This window comes from Chiloscyllium punctatum, chromosome 4 (genome assembly GCF_047496795.1).
Source record: "Chiloscyllium punctatum isolate Juve2018m chromosome 4, sChiPun1.3, whole genome shotgun sequence".
Taxonomy (NCBI): Eukaryota; Metazoa; Chordata; class Chondrichthyes; order Orectolobiformes; family Hemiscylliidae; genus Chiloscyllium; species Chiloscyllium punctatum.
The window spans coordinates 99,104,619-99,122,005 of record NC_092742.1 but is presented as its reverse complement, the minus strand read 5'-3'; the positions used below and the strand labels follow the sequence as shown (position 1 = coordinate 99,122,005).

Sequence of the window (17,387 nt, the reverse complement as noted above, 5' to 3'; positions counted from 1 at the left end):
ACATTTTTTACAAAAACACCGACTCCCACAGCTATCTGGATTACACCTCTTCCCACCCTACCTCCTGCAAAAATGCCATCCCGTATTCCCAGTTCCTCCACTGTATCTGCTCCCAGGAGGACCAGTTCCACCACAGAACATACCAGATGGCCTCCTTCTTTAGAGACCGCAATTTCCCTTACCCCATGGTTAAGGATGCTCTCCAACGCATCTTGTTCACATCCCGCACCTCCGCCCTCAAATCCCACCCCTCCAACTGTAACAAGGACAGAACCCCCCTGGTGCTCACCTTCCACCCTACCAACCTTCACATAAACCACATCATCCAACAACATTTCCGCCACCTCCAAACAGACCCCACCACCAGGGATATATTTCCCTTCCCACCCCTTTCCGACTTCTGCAAACCGTTCCCTCCGTGACTACCTGGTCAGATCCACGTCCCCCAACAACCCACCATCCCTTCCTGACCCCCTCCCCTGCTAGTGCAGGAATTGCAGAACCTGCGCCCACACCTGCCCCCTCATCTCCATCCAAGACCCCAAAGGAGCCTTCCACATTCATCAGAGTTTTACCTGTACATCCACCAATGTCATTTATTGTACCTGTTGCTCCCGATGCGGTCTCCGCTACATTGGGGAGACTGTATGCCTCCGAGCAGAGTGCTTTAGGGAACATCTCCGGGACACCCGCACCAATCAAGCACACCGCCCTGTGGCCCAACATTTCAACTCCCCCTCCCACTCTGCTGAGGACATGCAGGTCCTGGCCCTCCTCCACCACCGCTCCCTCACCACCTGACGCCTGGAGGAAGAATGCCTCATCTTCCACCTCGCAACACTTCAACCCCATGGCATCAGTGTGGACTTCAACAGTTTCCTCATTTCCCCATCCCCCACCTCACCCCAGCTCCAACCTTCCAGCTCAGCACCGTCCCCATGACCTGTCCTACCTGCCTATCTTCCTTCCCACCTATCCACTCCACCCTCCTCTCTGACCTATCACCTCCATCCCCACCCCATTCACCCATTGTACTTTATGCTACTTTCTCCCCACCCCCACCCCCCTCTCATTTATCTCTCCACCCTGCATCTATTCCTGATGAAGGGCTTTTGCCCAAAACGTCGATTTTCCTGCTCCTCGGATGCTGCCTGATCTGCTGTGCTTTTCCAGCACCACTCTAATCTAGACTCTTGTTTTCAGCATCTGCAGTCCTTGTTTTTACCCTGTAAAATTCTTTGTTCCATGTCTTCTCCACCTGCTGGACTGTGCGAGCGTTCCTTCTATATTTGATGAAAAGTTGTTCCTAAGTTTATATCTATTCTTATTCCACATTCCCCTGACAAATCAGTTAAAAACCTTCCCAACAGCATGAGCAAACATCCCAGCAAGGATACTTGGCCCATTTCAGTTTAGGTACAATCCATCCACTTACTACAGAAACTGTCCCAAAGGATCCAAAAGCCTCAAGCTCTCCCTCTAACACCATCCCTTTAACCATGCATTCATCTGACATAGCTTCCTATTCCTGCACTCAGTTTCACATGGTACACAACCAATACGGAGATTACAATCTTAATAGTTTTCTTCCTTAATCTACCAGCTAGCTCCTTAAATTCCTGTTGGAGGGCCTCGTTCTTTACCCATGCCGTTGGTACCACCATTTACCGTGACTGCTGGCTGTTCGCCCTCTCCCTTCAGAATAACCTGCAGCTGCTCTGAGACATCCCTGACCCTGGCAATCAGAAAGGCATCACACCATTCAAGAGTCTCATTTGCTGCCACAGAACTTCCTGTCAGTTTCCCTAAACAATGAAGTTCCCTGTTACTGGAGCTCTCCCAGTCTTTGTCCTCACCTACTATGCAACAGAGGCAACTGTGCTACCATAAACCTGGCTGCTGCTGTTGCTTTCCCCTGAGAGGCCATTCTCCCCAACAGTATCCAACATGATATACCTGTTTGTGAGGGAGATAGTCATAGGGGACTCCTGCACCACCTGCCCACATTTACTAGATTTCCAGGTGGTCACCCAATGCTTTTCAGTCTGTGTAGTCCATATTGGCGGTGTGACCAACTCGCTGAACATGCTATCCACTACAATGACTGGCCTTTCTTCACATCAGTTTGTTCCCCTTATAGCTCTGCTATCTGTCACCTCTCTTACAATGACTGTGTACTGACAGCTGCCCTCACCTCACCCCTGTTGAGTCTTCACAAGAAGATTGGTGTAAAGCTTTATTATAAATTACCACAGTGAATTGTAGAATGGTATGGTGGCTTAGTGGTTAGCACTATTGCCTCGCAGCGCCAGACCCCAGGTTCTATTCCACCCTGAGGTGACTGTTTGTGTGGATTAGATTAGATTCCTCACAGTGTGGGAACAGGCCCTGCAGCCCAACAAATCCACACCGACCCTCCAATGACCAACCCACCCAGACCCATTTCCCTCTGACTAATGCACCTAACTCTATGGGCAATTTAGCATGGTCAATCCACCTGACCTGTACATCTTTGGACTTTGGGAAGAAACCGGAGCACCTGGAGGAAACCCATGCAGACATGGGGAGAATGTGCAAACTCCACACAGACAGTTGCCCAAGGCTGGAATCAAACTCGGGTCCCTGGCATTGTGAGGCTGCACTGTTGTATGGAATTTGCACATTTTTTTCTGCAAGGGTGTCCTCTGGGTGCTCTGATTTTTTTCCTGCAGGCCAACGACATACAGGTTAGGTGAATTGGCTATGCTAAATTGCACATAATGCAAAGGCTAGGTAGACTATCCATGGCCAACGTGGGGTTCCAGGAATAGGGTAGGGTGGTGGGTTTTGGTGGAATGCTCTTCAGAGGGTCAGTGTGGACTTGATGGGTTGAATAGCCTGACTCCGCACTGTAGGGATTCTATAATTCTCATTCCTTTCCTACCAATTGACTCCACCCTTAATCAAACCAGATCTTGAAGTCTCAGTGTTGTTCACCTTTTCCCCCAAATCTTCCCTTTCCTTCACCCTTCCCCTTCTCTCTTTTCTCACCTCTTCTTTTTTTCCCTTGATCCTCCAACCCACTGTTCAGCTCCTTTCCATCCCCTTTTCCTATCCTTTGTGTCCCGTTTCTCCCTCCAGTGGATGACATATCCCCCCTGTCATTACATGTTAAGCCAGTTACTAACTCACACCCTAGCCCCAAACTCAAACAGGTTGTCCTATTTCGAAGCTTCAGGACAGGAGCTGAGGAGGCAGTCAAACCAATGTCCGCCACTTCGTCTCTCCATCCTCACTGTGTACTTTCAGTTTAGCGAACGGTTGGTGCTCCCCTGAATGTGTGTGTCCTCCTGAGCATTACGCCCATCATCACTGGGTGGTGGTAATGAAGGTCCAAATACAACTCTCCAAGGGAACATCAGCTTCTTGGGTTTCCAAATTCCTATACGAGCCCACCCCGCCACAGGTACAACAAGAGGCAAATGAGTCGCATCTACCCCAAGGGGACGAGGGTGGACTCTTCCAACTACATGCCCCAGGTCTTCTGGAACGCTGGCTGTCAGATGGTAGCTCTCAACTTCCAGACTGCAGGTGAGTGGAAGAGCAGGGACTGGCCTCCTGACCAGAGCACACCCACCACCCACAACCCACCACCACCACCCCCCACCCACTCCCACCAGTTGGCAGGAGAAAGGGATTAGTGAATTGAATTGATGAGAGAAGTAATGAGTGATGAACAAAAGGACAGAGATCAACAGTCATTTTAACTATTAACTATAAGTATAATAACTAATATTAATGAGAGATTACCCAGACTGAATAAGGCATTAACTTGAGGAATGACACTGATGAAAGGTTAAGATCCTCTGATAGTCACATTGGGTTTGAAAGTAGAATCTCTGATAGCGACTTTGGATCTAACCTAGAATTCGCTGAAATTGACTCTGGGTTTGATACAGGATCTTCTCAATCTGACTCTAGATCTGATTCTAGATCATTCATGATAATGATTCTGGGAGGGTTTGATACAGGATCCTTTGATCCTGACTCTGGGTTGACACGGGGTCCAGTTTTACTGAACCCTTCCCCCCATTTCCACTTTATCAGAGGTTGTGGTGACTCCATAATATGGGACCATTAGATCCCTAGGAGCTGTTGAGTGAGTGAATGAGCTTGGCTAATCTAGTTCTCTGACTCTCCCCAGATCTGCCTATGCAGTTGAACAACTCGTACTTTGAGTTCAATGGGCGGAGCGGATATATTCTGAAACATGAACTTCTGCGTCACCTGGACAAGACATTTGACCCTTTCACCACTGATCGCATTGATGTCGTTGTGTCAAACACTCTATCCATCTTGGTAACGGTTACGTTGGTCCCAATTGTCCTTGTGTTAATATCTCACCCTCTGTCCTTTTTTTCAATACATCACCCTCTATCCATACATCTTGAATACATGACTCTCTCTCTTTGTTTGATGCATCACTCTCTGTCTTTGTTTGATATGATTTGGAGATGCCGGTGTTGGACTGGGGTGGACAAAGTTAAAAATCACACAATACCAGATTATAGTCCAACAGGTTTAATTGGAAGCACTAGCTTTCAGAGCGCTGCTCCTTCATCAGGTGGTTGTAGAGTACACAATTGTAAGACACAGAATTTATAGCAAAAGTTTACAGTGTGATGTAACTGAAATTATACTCTACATTGAAAAATACCTTGATTGTTTGTTAAGTCTCTCATCTGTTAGAACGACCATGTTAGTTTCACTTCTTTCATATGTAAATTGCAAAACTTTTTTTTTTAAAAGTTACATTCTCACCCAAACATATAAAAAGAAAGCAGGAATTATCAGCAGTGCTTCATTCGGAGGCTCACTGAAGATGTTACCTAGTGTGGTGATGAAATGTCTGAACATGAACCCTCCAGCTCAGCGAGCAAACCTACATCCAGAACCTCGACCTGAGCCACAAATCTTCTCAAAACTTGCTAAACCTGTTGGACTATAACCTGGTGTTGTGTGATTTTTACCTTTGTTTGATATATTATTGTTTGTCCACTTTTCAGGCAGTAGTTGAGATTTTAAGATACCGTTTATTGGACTGTGACATCCTGTGTGTTGGTCCAGGATATCTTCTCACTGGGAAAATGCAAGGGGTTGGCATTCTGTGAGCTGGCCTCTCAAATTGATGGCATTGAGATGATTGGCTAAATGGCATCCTGTTTTGACCATTATCTGACTGCATGGCCCAGAAATGCCCTTTTGACAGGAGGTGTGTTGAGCTAGGCTGGCTGTCGTTTGGGTTAGTGGCTGGTGCCTGGAATTTGGATTGAAGTCAGCCCTCAACCAGTGCACCATGGTCACTCTTTCAGGTGGGTACATGGATTTGAATCCTGTTCTCTCCCTCCCATTCAGCCCAGGCTTTGTGTAGATCTCTCAGTATAGCTGTGGGATGTGTTAGCATGTGCACGTCTCCCCCTGCTGCTGTTCCCAGTTGCTACCCCCATCTCACCTCCATTGTCCCCTTGCTGCAGGTAATTTCAGGGCAGTTTCTGTCTGATCGTAACTCCAGATTCTTCGTTGAGGTGGAGTTGCTGGGCCTCCCAGGTGACCCAAAGAGGAAGTACAGGACAAAACTTAGCACCGAGCCGAACTCGATTAACCCCCAGTGGAAGGATGAAGAAAAGTTTGTGTTCGAAAAGGTAAAATTTCCCATGTGTGCTGTACAATCGTGCTTAGACAAATAGGAGACTGGAAGTACACAGCAAACCAGGCACCATCAGGAGATGAAGAAATCAACGTCTTGGGTGTAAATCCTTCTTCAGGACTAGATGTGGGGGTAAGGGGAGCTACAGATTTTTTTTTTGTCTCGAACCAAGTGCAATCCTGCTTGATGTGGCCATCGACTGTGTCAGCCCCTTCAGCACACTATTGCTCTCCCCTCTTCCCCTTTCTCCCTGATAGGATTCCCCTTGCACTCATCTCCAGAACCCATCCCTCTACCTAGAGAATCATTGGAGTTGATCATCCTTCACTATTTGTGCCACCTTCAGTGTGACACCACCACCAGACGGAATGTTTCCCTCCCTTCCCGAATCTCCCAAAGGATTCCCTGCAGACTCTGGTCTCTTGGGTTTCCTTAACGACATCCTGATCCATTCCATATGGGTGGCACGGTGGCTCAGTGGTTAGCACTGTTGCCTCACAGCATCAGGGTCCCGGGTTCAATTCCAGCCTCGGGTGACTGTCTGTGTGGAGTTTGCGCATTCTTCCGTGTCTGTGTGGGTTTTCTCCGGTTTCCTCCTACAGTCCCAAGATGTGCAGGTTAGGTGAACTGGCCGTGCTTAAATTGTCAATTAGGTGCATCATTCAGATGGAAAAGGGGCTTGAGTGGGTTACTGTTCAGAGGGTCGGTGTGGACCTTTTGGGCTGAAGGGTCTGTTTCCACACTGTAAGGAATCTAATCTAATCTAATTCCAAACACTCCCGCCCCACCAATGTTGATTTCCTACCAAGGAGATGTCAACCTTTCTCCGTACGCTCAGGGTCGGAGCGCCACCCCCTCCCAGCTCCAGTTCATAATTTTTTGGGACTTCCTTCAATTTAATCTCTGGCATTCGCTGCTCGGAATGTGCTCTCCTCTACGCTGAGGAAACAGTTGCTGATAAGGGTGGCCCTTTTTTTGTGGAATTCCTCTGCTCAGTTTCCAATACTGATTCTGAGCTTCCGGTTTCCAAAATCTTAACACTCCAGTTCAGGGAGGAAGACCGAGTTAAACCTGTCATCCACAAACACTGGAATTGTCCAGTGTGCACCAAGATCTAGATTATTTATTTATTTATCAGGAACAGCAAGGGTTCAAGCAACAACCCCTGGGGAACTCCACTACAAAACTTCTTCCAGCCCCAAAAGATGTGATTGGCCATAACTCTCTGTTTCCCATGCCTCAGCCAATTTTGTATCCACGTTGCTACTGACCATTTTATTCCATCACATGTAACTTTTCTATTGGATGGTACTGTACTGAACCCATTTTTCAAGCCCGTGGACATCACATCAATCCCATTGCCTTCATCAGTCTGTTCTGTTACCTCTTTAAAAAGCTGCTGCAAATTAGTTAGACTTGACTTCCCTTTGAAAAAATCCATTAGTCTGATCCCAAATCATTGAGTTGAGAAGCCTCCCTACCACTGAAGTTAAACTGAGTCTGTAATTTCTGGGCTTATCCTTACCCCCTTTTTTGAACAGGGATGTAACATTTGCAGGTCTGACTCACATTTCAAATTGGAGCTCCGGAGGATTCACTTCTAAGTTTGTCTGGCTTTTCCCTCTTTTATTCTGTGCTCGGCCTCCAACGCAGCTCCTAATGAAGTATGGATGGAAGACCGTTAGCCATGACACTCTCCTCGTTGCATTGCAACAGTTCACTTTCAAGTCCCGCCCCACTCCATCACAAATCATCTGGTCAGTACCACATTGCCCTTAGTGGGATTGAGCCTGCTGCGTGCAAGTTGGCTGTCTCATTTCCTACATTGCAACAGCGACTACAATTCAGGGGCACTCCATTGGCTGACAATGCTTTGAAACAACCAGTAGTTGTCTGCTATACAATTGTCTTTCTTCCTGAGGTTCATGTAAACTCTAGGATCAGTTCTTCATTTTTCCATTGAGCACATTGTCATACTCCAGACTCAACTTGGATTTCAGACATTTCAGATTGTTGCCATCCCTCCTGTTATTTTCAACAGTGGCTGTTGGTGTCAGCTCTGCTATTTCCATTTACATCTCCTCTAGATTCCATTGTGTCATGAGGTAGCAGTTCATCCTGTGCCCAAAACTCTGCTCTTACTCTGTGGGCCCGCACATGCATCCTTTAATGGATAATAGTCCACTTGTCTCTTGAATGCCCCAATTGGACCTATCTCCACTGCCCTCTCGGGCAGGGCCTGGGGCAGGAAGATCAATGCTGTGCAAATCACCAGGGGCATCAGGCACTTAGCTGCATCAAATCACAACGGCATCTCCAAACTCGAGTGTGATAGGTCAAATGGACTGAAAGAGATACAGAGGAAAGAGGAGAGAGAGGAGAACAGAAAGAGGGGGGAGAGAGGAGGAGAGGGAAGAGAGAAAGGGGAGAGAAGAGGGAGAAAGGAGAAGGAAGAGAGAAAACAGGAGAGAGAGGGAGAGGAGAACAGAGAGAGAGAGTGAGAAAGGGGAGAGGAGAGGGAAGAGAGAAAAGAATAAAGAGAGAGAGAAGAAGAGGGGAAGTATGGAGAAAGCAGAAGGAAAAGAGAAACAGGAGAGTGAGGGAGAAGACAGACAGGAGGTGGGAGAGAGAAAGAGTCAGGTGGAGGAAGGCTGTAGGGATTGCATGGGAGGGAGCAAGCAAGAAAGAGTAGCATTCGGGATCAGGGGGAGAATGAGAGAGCTGGAGGAAAGCTGCAGAGTTCAGGGGAGAGGAAGACACAATGGCCAAGGCTGTAGGGGATGCTGGTGAGAAAGGGAGCAGCAGAGGTTACAGCGGTCAGGGTAGACAGAAAGAGGGATGGGGTGGCTGCAGGGGTTGGGGAGGAGAGAGAGAGATGGAGGGGAAGGCTGTAGGAATGAGGGAGAGGAGATGGAGCCTGAGCAGGGAGAGGGAGCAAGATTGCACAAATGTGAGAGAGGTGGAGGCTGCAAAGTTGGAGAGGAAGCTGGGAGAGGTGAGCAGGAGAGAGGCTGCAGGTAGGAGGGTGTATGGAGAGACAGGCTGAAAATCCTGTCAACAACAGAATACTCAGTGAACTAGGAGTCAGAAAAACTGGAAATCCATGGAGTAATGAATTCCTTGCAATTACTTGTGGAACTACTCACTTAAAACTATACATATTCAAAAGTTACCAATATAATAGGGGTGTGGATGCTATATTAGTTATTAATTTTAAATCTGATGTTGACATCTACAAGACAATGGAAATAGTAATAAGTACCAGGTTAAACTTTTCCAGTGATGTGGTGCAAACACAGTAGCTCTGACCTTGTCAGTCCGTAGAAAATGTGCTTAGAGGATGGCTTTTTACATGTAGAAATGCAAGATTTATTTTGATGAAAAAGGTTTTGTTGCTAACTTGTATCTGTTTTCTGGTGCCAATTTAAAGACTGAAATTGAGGAAACTAATGTGTTAGTTGTGGGCTGTGGCTATTGGAACATTGCTAATTATGGAATATATTATAATCCTCCTTCTGTGTGAGTCCAAATACCTGTGTCAACATAAACATGGGAGGTGCTGGCATTGCAGAAAATATGAATTGGCGGGAACGAAAAAGTAGCCTTTAGGGGTTGAGGAGAGTTGACCCCTTGTTTCCAATTCTGAAAGAGGTGAGGAGGAGGTAGAAAGGTGATGGTGGGAGGAATAAGGGACCTGGAAACAGAAACAGGGGCCACTGCTTGCCCCCACCTCAGGCAGTGCATTCCAGATCCCACATCACTTAGTTTTTCCCTGTGTCTCTTTTGCTAATTATTTTACATTTGTGCCTTCTGCTTCACCAATCTGACTACCTACCCCCTCATGATTTTGAATGCCTCTATCAAATCCTCTCTTGGACAATTCACAGCAATTCTCCTGTGATTAAGTCTCACTGTCACCGAACTGATTGCTTGGGCTGTCAGGATCTACCCTATGTAAAGTGTTAACATGCTGGGGATAAGTAACATTAAATATGTGTTTTGTTTATTGCCCAAGTTTCTGGTATTGAGACTAGTTCTAATGCAATGAGGGGTACGTTGGGTTCCAAGAGATCGATTGTGTTAGGGGACTCTCTAGTCCGAGGCACAGACAGACGTTTCTGTAGCCAGTAGTGAAAAATCAGAGTGGTATGTTGCTTCCCTGGTGCCAGGATCAAGGATGTCTCAGAGAGGGTGCAGAATGCTCTCAAGGGGGAGAGGGCCCAGCAGGAGGTCCTTGTGTACACTGGAACCAACGACATAGGAAGGGAAAAGGTTGAGATTCTGAAGGAAGAACATAGAGACTGTGGCAGGAATTTAAAACGGAGGTCCTCGAGTAGTAATATCTGGATTACTTCCGGTGCTATGAGCTAGAGAGCAGGAATAGGAGGTTAGAGCAGATGAATTCATAGCTGAGGAACTGGAGTACGGGAGGAGGATTCACATTTTTGGATCATTGGAAGCTCTTCTAGGGTAGAAGTGGCCTGTACAAGAAGGATGGATTGCACCTGAATGGGAAGGGGACTAATATACTGGCAAGGATATTTGCTAGAGCTGCTCAAGAGGATTTAAACTAGTAAGGTAGGGGTGGAACCCAGGGAGATATTGAGGAAAGAGATCAATCTGAGACGTGGACAGTTGAGAAAAGAAATGAGTTAAACAGTCAGGGCAGGCAGGAACAAAGCAGAGAACAAGGTAGAGCTGATAAATTAAATTGTATTTATTTCAATGCAAATGGCCTAATAGGAAAAGCAGATGAACTCAGAGCATGGTTAGGAACATGGGACTGGGATATCATAGCAATTACAGAAACATGGCTCAGGGATGGACAGGATTGGCCGATTAATGTTCCAGGATACAAATGCTACAGGAAGGATAGAAATGGAGGAAAGAGAGGAGGGGGAGTGGCATTTTTGATAAGGGATAGCATTATAGCTGTGCTGAGGGAGGATATTCCCGGAAATACATCCAGGGAAGTTATTTGGATGGAACAGAGAAATAAGAAAGGGATGATAACCTTACTGGGACTGTATTATAGACCCCCTAATAGTCAGAGGGAAATTGAAAAACAAACTTGTAAGGAGATCTCAGCTATCTGTAAGAATAATAGGGTGGTTATGGTAGGGGATTTTAACGTTCCAAATATAGATTGGGACTGCTATAGTGTTAAGGGTTTAGATGGAGAGGAATTTGTTAAACATGTACAAGAAAACTTTCTGAGACAACATGTGGATGTACCTACTCTTGGGAAATAAGGCAGGGCAGGTGACTGAGGAGTCAGTGGCGGAGCAGTTTGGGCCAGTGACCATAACTCTATTAGTTTTAAATAGTGATGGAAAAGGATAGACCAGATCTAAAAGTTGAAGTTCTAAATTGGAGGAAGGCTAATTTTGAAGGTATTAGTCAAGAACTTTCAAAAGCTAATTGGGTGCAGATGTTCACAGGTAAAGGGATGGCTGTAATATGGGAAACCTTCAGAAATGAGATAATGAGAGTCCAGAGAAAGTATATTTCTGTTAGGGTGAAAGGAAAGTCTGGTAGGTATAGGGAATGCTGGATGACTAAAGAAATTGAGGGTTGGGTTAAGAAAAAGAAGGAAGCATATGTCAGGTATAGACAGGATAGATCAAGTGAATCCTTAGAAGAGTATAAAGGCAGTAGGAGTATACTTAAGAGGGAAATCAGGAGGGCAAAATGGGGACATGAGATAGCTTTGGCAAATAGAGTTAAGGAGAATCCAAAGGGTTTTTACAAATACATTAAGGACAAAAGGGTAAACTAGGGACCACAAAGATCAGCAACTTGGCCTTTGTGCTGAGTCGCAGGAGATGAGGGAGATACTAAACGAGTATTTTGCATCAATGTTTACTGTGAAAAATGACATGGAAGATATAGAATGTAGGGAAATAGATGGTGACATCTTGAAAAATGTCTATATTACAGAGGAGGAAGTGCTGGATATCTTGAAATGCATAAAAGTGGATAATTCTCCAGGATCTGATCAGGTATACCCGATAACTCTGTGGAAAGCCAGGGAAGTGATTGCTGGGCCTCTTGCTGAGATATTTGTATCATCCATAGACACAGGTGAGGTGCCGGAAGACTGGAGGTTGGCTAACATGGTGCCACTGTTTAAGAAAGGTGGTAAGGACAAGCCAGGGAATTATAGACCAATGATCAAAGTTTGGGAGAAGATTTGTAGCTCGGGTGCTCGTTGTTGTGGTTCTGTTCGCCGAGCTGGGAATTTGTCTTGCAAACGTTTCGTCCCCTGTCTAGGTGACATCCTCAGTGCTTGGGAGCCTCCTGTGAAGCGCTTCTGTGCTGTTTCTTCCGGCATTTATAGTGGCCTGTCTCTGCCGCTTCCGGTTGTCAGTTCGAGCTGTCTGCTGTAGTGGCCGGTATATTGGGTCCAGGTCGATGTGTTTGTTGATAGAGTTTGTGGAAGAGTGCAATGCCTCTAGGAATTCCCTGGCTGTTCTCTGTTTGGCTTGCCCTATAATGGTAGTGTTGTCCCAGTCGAATTCATGTTGCTTGTCGTCTGTGTGTGTGGCTACTAAGGATAGCTGGTCGTGTTGTTTCGTGGCTAGTTGGTGTTCGTGTATACGGATCATTAACTGTCTTCCTGTTTGTCCGATGTAGTGTTTTGTGCAGTCCTTGCATGGGATTTTTTGTACACTACATTGGTTTTGCTCATGTTGGGTATCGGGTCCTTTGTTCTGGTGAGTTGTTGTCTGAGCGTGGCTGTTGGTTTGTGTGCTGTTATGAGTCCTAGTGGTCGCAGTAGTCTGGCTGTCAGTTCAGAAATGCTCCTGATGTATGGTAGTGTGGCTAGTCCTTTGGGTTGCGGCATGTCCTCGTTCTGTTGTCTTTCCCTTCGGCGTCTGTTGATGAAATTGCGAGGGTATCCGTTTTTGGCGAATACTTTGTATAGGTGTTCCTCTTCCTCTTTTTGTAGTTCTGGTGTGCTGCAGTGTGTCGTGGCCCTTTTGAATAGTGTCCTGATGCAACTTCGTTTGTGTGTGTTGGGGTGGTTGCTTTCATAGTTTAGGACTTGGTCTGTGTGTGTGGCTTTCCTGTAAACCTTGGTGGTGAATTCTCCGTTCGGTGTTCCCTGTACCATCACGTCTAGGAATGGGAGTTGGTTGTCCTTTTCTTCCTCTCTAGTGAATCAGATTCCTGTGAGTGTGGCATTGATGATCTGGTGTGTGTTCTCTATTTCTGTGTTTTTAATTATTACAAAGACGTCATCCACATATCTGACCCAGAGTTTGGGTTGAATTTGTGGTAAGACTGTTTGTTCTAACCTTTGCATTACTGTTCTGCTATGAGTCCAGAGATCGGTGAGCCCATAGGTGTTCCGTTGATTTGTTCGTATATTTGGTTGTTGAATGTGAAGTATGTTGTGAGGCACAAGTCCAGTAGTTTAAGTATGCCGTCTTTGTTGATAGGTTCAACGTCCTGTTGTCTGTTATGTCTGTCCAGCAGGTTGGCTATTGTTTCTTTGGCTAGTGTTTTGTCGATGGAGGTGAACAGTGCCGTTACATCGAATGAGACCATAGGTTCTTCCTTGTCTATGTGTATATTTCTGATGATGTCCAAGAATTCCTGTGTCGATTGTATAGATTGTATAGATTGTATACCAATGAGCCTGAGGTCGGTGGTGGGCAAGTTGTTGGAGGGAATCCTGAGGGACAGGATGTACATGTATTTGGAAACGCAAGAACAGATTAGGAATAGTCAACATGGCTTTGTATGTGGGAAATCATGTCTCACAAACTTGATTGAGTTTTTTGAAGAAGTAACAAAGAGGACTGCTGAGGTCAGAGCAGTAGATGTGATATATATGGACTTCAGTAAGGCGTTCAACAAGGTTCCCCATGGGAGACTGGTTAGCAAGGTTAGATCTCATGGAATACAGGGAGAATTAGCCATTTAGATACAGAACTGGCTCAAAGGTAGAAGTCAGAGGGTGGTGTTTTTTAGATTGGAGGCCTGTGACTAGTGGAGTGCCACAAGGATCGGTGCTGGGTCCACTACTTTTTGTCATTTAAATAAATGATTTGGATGTGAGCATAAGAGGTATAGTTAGTAAGTTTGTAGATGACACCAAAATTGGAGTTGTAGTGGACAGTGAAGAATGTTACCTCAGATTATAACAGGATCTTGATCAGATAGACCAATAGGCTGAGGAGTGCATTTAGGTAAATGCGAGGTGCTGTATTTTGGGACTTACACTTAATGGTAAGGGCTGCCATGTGGAATGGGATGCTACAGGACATGGTGGAGACTAGTACAATTGCAACATTTAAAAGGAATCTGGATGGGTATATGAATAGAAAGGGTTGGAAGGATATTGGCCAGGTAATAGCAGGTAGTGATTGATTTGGATATCTAGTCGGCATGGGCGGATTGGATCGATGGGTCTGTTTTTGTGCTGTACATCTCTATGACTCTATGTTCTGATTGATTCTGGATTATGATGGGTTAATAAAGGTTCTGTGAGGGTGGTCGTTGCCATTTGAAGATTCAGCTCTTCCTCTCGATGTCATTGCAGAATTTTAATGAGAATCCGTTGCAATCATGCATTAATATTCATTCGGTGTAGATGGGACTTTCATGTTCAATCCTTCCGATTATGAAGGAGGGCATCTGTTAAGCCTTCTTGATTATATGCCACACCTGCATATTAATTTTGTGTGACTCATGCACTAGAACACCACTAGTACATGAGAATGACTCTCCACAGTTGTTCTCCATTTAAGTCTTCCGAACAAAAAGTGAACAACTTTACATCTTGCCACTTTACACTCTATCTGCCAGATGTTTGCTCACTCAGTCAATCTGTCTGGAGCTTCCTTGTGTCATCTTGACAACACACCTTCCTACCTATCTTGGTGTTAGCTGTGAAATTAGCTGTCATGCCTTCACTTGACTCATCTAAGTCATTGATGTAAATTGTGAAAGATTGAGGCCCCAGTGCAGGACCCTGCAGACTTCCACTCGTCACACTCTGACGATCAGGCAAAGACGTATTTACTTTCCTCTTTATCCACAGTGGATTACTCCTTCAAAGATCTCCAGCAATTGATTAAACAGGATTTCCCTTTAATATAACCATGCTGACTCTTCCTGATTATCTTTAGATTTTCTAAGCATGCAGCTACAATCTTTTTAATGATCAATTCAAGCACCTTCCCCATAAAAGTTGTCAAGCAACCTGGCCTATTGTTGCCTGTTTCCTGCCTTCCCACCTCCCTTCTTGAACAGTGGTTATATTTGCTATTTCTCAGACAGTTGGAAAATTTCCTGAATCTAGAAAAGTTTGGAAAATTAGCACCAATGAATCGACGGCTTCATTAACCACCTCTTTTCCAGCTCTGGGATGCAGTCCATCGAATCCCAGGACCCAAGAGCATGTAGCTCCATCAGTTTGCTCATCACTGCCTCCCTAGTGATAGTAATTTCACCAAGTTCCTCTCTCTCCCTTCCACTTGCTGATTTCCAGCTCTCGCTCGAATGTTTCTGGTATCCTTTGTAGTGAAGACAGAAGTAAGTTCTTGTGCATTTCATCCACTGTCTGCTTATTATTCACTATTAACTCACCATTTACAGTCTCTGGAGCACAAAAACGCACATGCATTCAGATACAGTGCCTTTAGTTTAGTCATTTTGTTATCTTTCAAATATCTAGTCTTGACTGTTGGTGTATTCTTAAGTCTTTTTTTCTCTTTGTCCATTCCTGCCATTCTCTGACACACATTTCCCATACTACTATTTTCCTCTCTTTGTTACAGCACAGCTTTCCACATTTTATTCCTTGTGCCATTATTTAGTTTTGAATTAGTTACAGTATACCATTTGCAAGTAATATCATCCCCCTCAGTAACACTATCTAGTACAACCACTGCATTCGTTGTTGCTGCTCCAACTTCAAAGGCTTCCTGTACCACAGTGCCAAAGTCATTTCACATATCCACCTGGCTATTTATTTCGTTCATTCCTGGTTTGCAGATCCTTGTCCCGGAGATGGCTTATGTAAGAATCGCCACATTTGAAGATAACGGAAGATTTGTTGGACACAGGATACTTCCAGTTCCTGCTCTCCAAACAGGTAACCTAGGCACTGCTGCCTCCCACAAGGTAGTAAGGGGCCGTCAAATCTCCTTCCTGTCAGAGCACTATACGGACAAGTCCCATTAACCACATTACATTGATATATCTCACACCCCGGAACCACATTACACTGACATAGCCCACACTGCGGAACCACATTACACTGACATAGCCCACACTGCGGAACCACATTATACTGACATGTCCCACACTGCAGGACCACATTACACTGATATAAAGGTTGCTCAGTGGTTAGCGCTGCTGCCTCACAGCACCAGGGACCTGGGTTTGATTCCACCCCGGGTGACTGTCTGTGTGGAGTTAGCACGTTCTCCCCGTATCTGCATGGGTTTCCTCCCACAATCCAAAGATGTGCAGGTCAGGTGAATTGGCCATGCTAAATTGCCCATAGTGTTAGGTGCATTAGTCAGAGGTAAATATAGGTCTGGTTGGGTTACTCTTTAGAGGGTCAGTTTGTACTTTTTGGGCCGAAGGGCCCGTTTCCATACTGTAGGGAATCTGATCTAATCCCGCATCCCAAAACCACTTTACACTGACATACCCCACACTCTGGAACCACATTACACTAACATATCCCACACTGAGAATCACATTACATCAACATATCCCACACTGAGCAACCACATTACACTGACATATTCTACACTCCTGAATGATGTTACCTCAACCTATCACAAAGTATTGGAATGGACATAATGGATATATCCCACATCCCCAAAATACATTACATAGACAGATTCCAAATTCTCTAACCATATTCCTGAGACGTAACACATGCACACAACTTTTTAGGGACTATACCCATGCCCCTGAAAGACATTACAGGGACACACTCCCACCCCTGTACCACAAACAGGTCAATTTCAAGCTAAGATATAATTTGGCGCAAGTGGACTGGAAACAGCTGCTGGCAGATAAAACTGTGTCAGAGTGGTGGCAGGCTGTCAAGGAAATAGCAAAGTGCACAGTTCCCATAAGGAGACGCGGTGAGTGCTGTGAATGCTGGATACCAAAGGACAAAGATCAAGCTTAAGAAAAGAAAAATAGGCTTATGGCAGATACAGATGGCTGAATGTGGCAGGGTTCTTGGAGGAGGATATGTATTCAAGAGGAAAAAGGAAATCTTAAAAAGGAAATTAGGACAGCTAATGAATGAGAATTTAGTTTACACAGAGGGTGATAGGTGCCTGGAGTGTGTTGCCAGCAGAGGTAGTAGAGGCAGGCATGGTAGATTCATTTAAGGTGTGTTAGGACAGATGCATGAGTAATTGAGAAGCAGAAAGATACAGATGCTTAGGAAATGGGCAACAAGTTTAGACAGTGGATTTGGATCGGCTCAGGCTTGGAGGGCCGAAGGGCCTGTTCCTGTGCTGTAAATTTTCTTTGTTCTTTGTAGAAAGCATGTGGGGCTGGAGAGGGGAGAATAAAAAATATAAAAAGCAAGAGAGTAACACAGGAACGGGTCGGTCACATTCAAGATGATAGAAGAAATCTGTGTATGGAGCTGGAAGATACAGGTATGGCCAATAAATACTTTGTGTCAGTCTTCACAATGGAAAAAGATGACTCA

General features: G+C 45.3%; 1 protein-coding gene across 1 annotated transcript in view; it reads left to right on the top strand.

The window, feature by feature from the left end:
• Positions 1-17,387, top strand: part of LOC140476577 (1-phosphatidylinositol 4,5-bisphosphate phosphodiesterase beta-2-like) — a 161,788-nt gene that overhangs the window by 112,381 nt on the left and 32,020 nt on the right. Inside the window, exons 18-21 of the mRNA XM_072569387.1 lie at positions 3,446-3,570; positions 4,184-4,338; positions 5,514-5,681; positions 15,695-15,794. Of these exons, the coding sequence (XP_072425488.1) occupies positions 3,446-3,570; positions 4,184-4,338; positions 5,514-5,681; positions 15,695-15,794 (548 nt within the window). The remainder of the gene's footprint in view (positions 1-3,445; positions 3,571-4,183; positions 4,339-5,513; positions 5,682-15,694; positions 15,795-17,387) is intronic.